The following is an 8,005-nucleotide window of genomic DNA, read 5'->3' on the forward strand; positions in this document are numbered from 1 at the left end:
GTGAACAGAAATAATCAATAGGTAACACATATGTAAGCTATATCAAGCCCAACATAAGTGGTCCTGCTCTGATATGTATGTTTGAAATCGACATTACATCATCAAAGTTAAGCAAACCAAAGTCTCAAATGAAAAACAAAAATCATAAAGTATATAAAAAGTTTCAGTCCAAGAGGCCCCAACATGACCTTAATGGATCAGAGATTTTAGAGCAGAAAAAAACAAAAATATATAGCGCATAGCATCACCCAAGCTGGGACTGAGAATCACTTGTAAAAATCAAATACTCACAATATACCACATGTTTGACCACTTGGGGTCATTGAAGTAGATGAAGTTGGGATCACTCCGGGCATAACGCTTCACTCGAGACTTTACTATCTGCTGCTCGATCCAGTCGACCTGTGAAAAAACAACTGAACTTTGTCAGGCTGCACACTGTACAACAGACTAAATAATTCAGGAATACCTTCCAGAGAATGAAAATCTGTGTGAAATAACCAGACTACAGACTGCACTTGTTCACTTTTGCTGTTTTGTTTAAGTTCCCAGCCCTACTGCATGTTTTTGAGTAAAAAACTATTCTGTTAAAACTTCAGCTCAATAAAGGTGAGGTGAGCAGCAGTAAACAATAGTCTAATAATAATCATTATACTAACTGAAAAAATCACCCAGGCATGCAGAAAAAGCCTCTCAGCAATAAAACTATTTGAATTTGTGGATGAATAGAAATTACCTCAGGGAAGCAAGATTAAATCTGAGATGGTCACGCATTCAGCTGGTCTTTTTCAAGAGGCCCAAAGGACAAGAGATTTAATATCACATATCCTATTAAAAAATAAGGCCACCTTCCGTGGTTTACAGTCCCATAGCCATATAGTACAGGTACAGAGTCTATTTATATGCAGCCTCCATGCACTGTTATGTCAAATGTCTCAGTTAAAATGTAGCCATCCACTTGTCAGGACAATAGAATGAAAATAGAATGTGTAGCATGTTTTTTCATGTTGACAGCTTTTTGTGGTGGATGAAGAAACGTTCAGCACAGAAGCCACGTGGGCTTTTGCCTGCGGCCTGACACTGATGAAATGGGTTATTGGGTATTTGCCACTCCGCTCCATTTGTACACACGGCACGAGGCATGATATGATCAGAGAGTCTTCGCAAAGCCGCCCACCAATAGACCTGCGCCGCAGGTTTTATTACTCCCGAGATCCCGGCTGTCGGGAGGAGATAATCTTAGCGGGAGAGGGCTGGCTTCCAGGCCCCAGGAAACAGCTTGACTCTGAATGCCTGGCTGCACTGTCAAATGAAGTTGCGGACAAACGGACACTCCGTCATATTAATGGGCTGTGGCCGTAGCAGTTTAACTTTTTTGAAGCAAATAATCGGCACAGGCGTTTGAAGCATGGTGGCTGTCATGGGAGTTACAGAATAACTCACCTTGGGGTCCATGTGGATGAAGCTGTGGGTGCCCCTGGTGGCAAAGGTGGATCTGCGCACCACTCGGCTGTGATGGAAATGGTAATGGTCCTCCAGACCTCCGATCTGAGCCCCCAAAACAAAGAGTTAAACACACAACTGTGAGAAGCAGAAAGCACAAAAACAGCAATCCCAAAAGCAATGGTTCACTCCCTGCTGAGGGTCAGGGAGTGAACCATGACAAAACAAAGAACCAAAAATGCTTAGGATTCAAGGCGGCAAATAAAGAAGTAAAAGTGAAGAGAAGTTAAAACGCTGTCTCAAATGGCCATCCTAAAAAAAAAAAAATAGATAAATGAGCATATGGGAATCAGTGGGTGGTGTGATGGCCACCAAAGTCCTGTGAGCACAAGCCTTCTGCCCTTTTTGTCTCTTAAGAATTTAAGGCACTACAGATTTAAAACAAACAAATATGATTTACAAGGATTTATAACAAAAAAAATCAGCTAACACACAGTTTATATGCCAACTTGTCCTGAAAAATAACGAAGAAGCAGAATTTGTCAATTTATTCAGCTGAAGTCATGTAGTGTACTTGGACCAAAAAGCATAGTTCTACCTTCAAACGAAAGTATGTGAAGTTAAATACTGCAGAAATGTAGGCAGGAATGTGTGCACATGTGCGCATCTGGCAGGGTGCCTTTCCGTCAACACATCTGAACCAAGATCATATTTTTTTTTCTCTTTTTATCTTTCTTTCTTGGAGGTATTCAGTTCTTCTCATGTTTACTCTATAGAGTTCTGAATGCAACAAGCAATAATCAGCAGCATAGAAGGCAGTTAATAAAATTTGCTTTGACAGTACAGTTAAGATGATTTTAATGTTAGGAATGTACTACTTTTGGGAAAGGCAGCCCTGGCTATTTGTCATGATTTGTGCTGTCTTTGAAAATCACAGAATCAAAAACTCTGATACAGAGGCTTGTGACTGAGCAAGAAATGTTGCTGTGCGCCTGTGAGGTGTGTAAAAGGAGCTGTCATCAGGATATACAGTCAGGTCCATAAGTATTTAGATGTGACACAATTTTGGTAGTTTCCCTTCTGTCCACCACCATAATGGATTTGAAATGAAGTAATCAAGATTTGATTGAAGTGCAGACCTTCAGCTTAAATGCGAGGGTTTCACAAAAATATTGCATTAACCGTTACATTACAGCCCTCAATTTTCACAGGCTCAAACTAATTGGACAGTTTACTGATAAGCAGTTTAATGGCCAGGTATGGTCTGTTCCCTTGTTATTTCATGACAAATTAAGGAGATAAAAGGTCTTAAGTTGATTTCAAGGGTTGAAGAGGAATATGCTAGCTGTTCGCAGGAACTGTCAACATGCGGTCCAAAGAGGTATCCATGCAAGTGAAGGGGGCTATCACTAGGCTAAAATAAAACACAAACCTATAAGTAAAATAGGAGAAATTTTAGGAGCAGCCAAATCAACAATTTGGTACATTTTTAAATGGAATGCACTGGCGAGCTCAGTAACACCAAAAGGCCTGGAAGACCACTGAAGACAACTAAAGTAGATAATCACAGAATTCTTTCAGTTGAAAAGAAAAATCCTTTCACAACATCTAGTCAAGTCAAGGACATTCAAGAGGAAGTTTGGCGTATCATTGTCAAAGTCTACAATCAAGAGACACCTTCACAAATGTAAATACAGAGGGTTTACCTCAAGATGCAAACCATGGAACACTGGTAACGTTCGAGAACAGAAAGGCCAGATTAGACTTTGCTAGAAAACATTTAAGAAAGACTTGTCTGGAACAAGATTCTTTGGACAGATGAAATCAAGATTAGCCCCTTAAAATCCCAGGCTGTTTTTACATACTAAGGCTTATTATTCATTAACTACAGGGACTTCAGTGCAAACTGGCTGAGCTACTTAGGTTATAGAAGTCTGTAATTAAATTCTGGGCAGGCCGGCAGGCCCTGGCCATTTAAGGGGTTAACTTGTACCAGAATGAAAGGAACAGTTAGGAAAAGAAAGAAAGGGCTCATTATCGGAAACGTACCACATCATCTGTCAAACATGGTGGAGGTAGTATTAATGTGTGGGCATGTACGGCTGCCAGTGGAACTGGGTCACTGGTGTTTACTGAAGATGTGACTGCTGATAGAGGTAGCAGGATGAATTCTGTAGTGTATAATGTGAATAATGGCCCAAAACGTACCACAAAAGCAACCCAAGAGCTTTTTAAGGCAAAGAAATTGATTGTTCTCAAATGGCAATTAAGTGACCTGATTTCAACCCAATTGAGCATGCTTTTCACTTACTGAAGACAAAACTGAAGGCAGAAAGACACACAAACAAGCAGCAACTGAAGGCAGCTGCAGTAAGGGCCTGGCAAAGCATGTGAGTGGAGGAAACTCAGCATTTGGTGATGTCCATGGGTCCCAGACTTCAGGCAGTCATTGACTGCCAAGGAATTGCATCCAAGTATTAAAAATAATCCTAGTATTTATAATTATGTTAGCTTTCCAATTACTTTTGAGCCTGTGAAAATGGACAGACTGTGTAAAAAATGGCTCTAATTCCTAAAGTTAAAGTTAAATTTTTACTAAATCTTTTGAGTTAAAGCTTAAAGTTTACACTTCATTTACATCTTGCCTGCTTAAGTTTACATCCATTGTGGTGGTGTACAGAGGCTAAATTACTCTAGAAATCACTGCCCAAAATAAGTCACTGTCCAAATACTTATGGACTTGACTGTACGTTTCCGTTAGACACATGTAAAATTGTTCTTGGATAAAAAAAAAATAAAATAATTAAATAAGGTCACACAGGTCTGTGTTTCAGACTGTGCCTCCTGAAAAGAGAGTAAACAAGATTCTCTACATCCTTGCTGCTTTGATGAGCCACCAAAGCCGTTCATCCACCACAAATCCTGTAAAGTTTCGCCAAGTGGCCGCACCGTAGACTCTCCAGGAGGTCACAGGCTTTAGCAGAGCTGCATTAAACGGCTGGCCACCTGCAGCCTCCATCCACGTGACTCTGGTGCTGATCTGATCCAGAAGCTTCAGTCCTCTGCAAACAGTGCTGTCCAGCTTGTTCACTGAACAATTTTCAAATACTGCTATATGAAACATCTTGTTTACCAAGCATGTTTTGCTGTGCCTGGACTGAAAAAAAATTGCTATAAATTTACAATAGCCCCAAAAAGTATTTGGACAGAAGGTAACCACTGGTAAACTTTAAAGGCCCATATCATGTCAAAGTCCGAAGCTGTTTTTCTTACAGTGTCATCAGTGAGCTGGTGTTAACTGATGGGATCATTACATTTTGGATGCAAATATGCAGAACGGAATGGTCTGTTGACATTTTGTATACTAACACCATGATCATAATACATCTTCAAGTATACCGCACATGTCCAAATATTTTTGGAGGCCACTGTACATGATTCAGATGTGTCAATTGATTGCACATGTATAACATTTGTTGCATGAAAACAGTTCTTGCCAAAAGAATTTAAATGGAAACATATTTCACTAAAGTCAAACCACTTAATACCCTGGAATCAAGTAAACTGAAAGCACTGAGCGCTTTTTTCAGACCGACTGGAGCAGCAGAGGATGTGCAACTGTAGCTCTGTAAATCTAACCAGGACTCACAGCAAAAGCCGCCGTGATAAATAAACACTTACAGTGTTGAATTAACACATATAAGTTACTACCTGTTTAAATCTAGCTGGATCCAAATGAACACTGTTAGTGTTAAGGGGACATTCCACCGATTTTTCAAAATTTCTGCCTAATTCAGCGGTGGATATGTGAAGAAAGTCATTCAGAGCGGTTTGACGTTAAATGGTTACTTGTAGAGAAACCTACTGATTCAGATAGGAACCAGGGGTCAAATATAGCAATTTTATTCATGACCCAAAACCACCAGTGAACCTACACGTGTCTTTTGAGCTTTTATATGTAATGTTGAGGATGGCAACATCGTAGAAAATCAGAAAAAATAAGTTTTCTTTGGGGTCTATTTTGCCGTACAATGCCCTACTTGTATGCTTCCACCACGAATTGATTATAAATTGATTAAAATACGTTTTAGACTAAAACTGTATCAGAAAACTACTGTAAAACAATGTCTCAGACATCAAACAGCGTATTCACAAACATTCCATGTAATAACTTTCTGTGTGGGAGCTTTTAGAGGTGGACGTCGGGTTCCTATCACCACCACTATGAACAATTGTGACTCGACAAGTAGCTTATCTCTAGAACGTAGCATTTCACACCAAACCACTCTGAATGACTCTGCTGACACTTTAAGGATTTAATTATACTGAAATTTTCTAAAAATCGGTGGCGTTCCCCTTTAAGTATGTGCCTATTCAACATTTTGCTGTTTCTGTAGAGAAATGCTGGTTTAACAGCAACATGACACACAGTGTGTGTCTCAGGTAAAAAAAAAAAAACACGACTATCAGTACAAACTATGAGGGAAAGACTTAATTTCTCTGTGAAATCTGACAAAAACTGAATGAAAAGGAAGCTTAACGCTAACATACCTGACCCAAATTCGTAAAGCCATATTTTGAAGCAAGTTTATCAGCCTCTTCAGGTCCCCCCGTGATCCGCACAGCCCAGTGGTTGGTAAAAACGCTCCGTGAGGGCGACGTTTCACACACGGAGAAAGTTGACAGCACGAAAAAGACGAAAAAACGCATATTTTTTAGCAGAGAAAAACGACGCCGTCAACTTTGTGGCGGCGACCGAATCGCGGGCGACGGTTAAAAACGTTTAAATTCGAAAATCTCCTCAGAGCATCAGTCGTCGCCCGCGATCCACCACGACGAAACGCATCCCATAAAACACACGTCGGAGCCTAAAGTGAACCTCGAATCGTTTCCTATTTAAGCTGCGGGCTCGACTGTTCTGCCGTTTAATTTCATAAACTGTTCATACACTGAAATGAATGCCAACTTTCGCGCTCCCCGGTGCGGTGGAGTAGTAAATGTCACAGCGCTGAGCCAACCGCTATTTTTTACCCACCTGTATTCCGACAAGACCCGCCTCCACTGCACTGCGATTGGCTAGTACCGCCCCAAATCTATGCTCTCTGATTGGCTAGTAGTTCGGACCCACAAGCAGTTTGCAAAACGGAGGACTGCGTGTAAGTGTGAGCTACACTCTTCCGAAGGATGGTTCTTCAAGGGTTCTTAAGTAAAGGCAGTGGTTCTATACAGAACAATGATGAATTGTTCTTTTGAAGGGTGAAATGGTACTTCAGGCTGGTGGAGAATGGTTCTATATAGAACCTTTTTGAACTTGGCTCTGTGTAGCACATTAAAGGGTTCTGCTACTGTTACAAACTTGACATCGTAACAATAGAAGAACCATTTTTGGTACTATATAAGACCATTTCACAATGCAAAGAACTATTTCAGCATGCAGTTGGTTCTTTAAGTGTTACTAAAGAACCTATGAAGAACCATCAAGGGTTCTTTAATAAAGGGAGTGGTTCTATTTGGAACCATGAGAACATTTTTGAACGTGGTTCTATGCAGCACCAAAAAGGATTCCTCTATTGTTACAAGCTTCCCATCAAAACAGTAACAGAACCATTTTTGGTGCTACATAGAAGCATTTTCCAATAGGTTCTATATAGAACCATATACAGCACATTCTCCATCAATCCAAAGAACCTTTTCACCATACAAAGAACCACTGATGCATGAAAATGGTTCTATAGAGCTCCTGGTTCTAAATAGAACAACTCCCTTCTTTTTTAGGAGTGTAGAGCTAATCCTGACTGGCTGAGGGAAGTAGATGAAACTCCAAAGCTAATCAAAGTGGGAATTTTGTGATGCCAGTTTTAAAGTTGTTTTTCTCGTAGTAAATCTTGTTTGAATGAGTTTAGGATTCAGTTTTCGTCTCAGATTAGAGCAAGCCTGTCTGAAGTGGCTGCTGCTGCTACTGTTGGGGAGAACGTAAACTCTTCGGTTATAGGTAATTTATTAGGGATGTTATTTTCAAACCTGTTGTGTGGACAGTTATTGATTACCTGCATCAAAGTGTACTGAAGTGATAAAACGATAATATTCTCCTTTATTATAATAATAACAATAATATTCTCCTTTATATTGTAACATCCATGGAAGATGTGAAATTCAATCTGCAAAACGATGATTGACATGCCTCTCAGCCAATCATAGACATCTCTAAGTGCTACTTTCTCATTTAGGCGAAGAAAAAACTACAACAAAAGTCCTCAGAACAAACCTGCAGTGAGAATGACAGTGGCTATAAACTAGTCCGGAATATAAGGCTAATAGAAGTGAAAGTCACCTCACAGCAAGAAGGGCCTGGGTTCGATTCCCCAGCCGGGGCGACCAGCGTCCTCTCTGTGTGGAGCTTGCATGTTCTCCCTGTATTTGTGTGGGTTTCCTCTGGGTGTTCTGGCTTGCTTCTACAGTCCAAGGACATGCAGCTAGGCTAATTGGAGTTACTATAATTGCCCCTATGTGTGAATGTGTATGTCTGTGCGTCTGCCCTGAGATAGACTGGCAACCTGTCCAG

General features: G+C 40.4%; 1 protein-coding gene across 1 annotated transcript in view; it reads right to left on the bottom strand.

Moving 5' to 3' along the window:
- Positions 1 to 6,472, bottom strand: part of pcsk6 (proprotein convertase subtilisin/kexin type 6) — a 64,696-nt gene extending 58,224 nt beyond the window's left edge. Inside the window, exons 1-3 of the mRNA XM_036585842.1 lie at positions 5,995 to 6,472; positions 1,444 to 1,548; positions 292 to 402 (exon numbers count right to left, since the gene is read on the bottom strand). Of these exons, the coding sequence (XP_036441735.1) occupies positions 292 to 402; positions 1,444 to 1,548; positions 5,995 to 6,153 (375 nt within the window). The 5' untranslated portion in view covers positions 6,154 to 6,472. The remainder of the gene's footprint in view (positions 1 to 291; positions 403 to 1,443; positions 1,549 to 5,994) is intronic.
- Positions 6,473 to 8,005: the final 1,533 nt, after the last annotated feature.

The sequence above is a fragment of the Colossoma macropomum genome, unplaced genomic scaffold, assembly GCF_904425465.1.
Source record: "Colossoma macropomum unplaced genomic scaffold, Colossoma_macropomum, whole genome shotgun sequence".
NCBI lineage: Eukaryota > Metazoa > Chordata > Actinopteri > Characiformes > Serrasalmidae > Colossoma > Colossoma macropomum.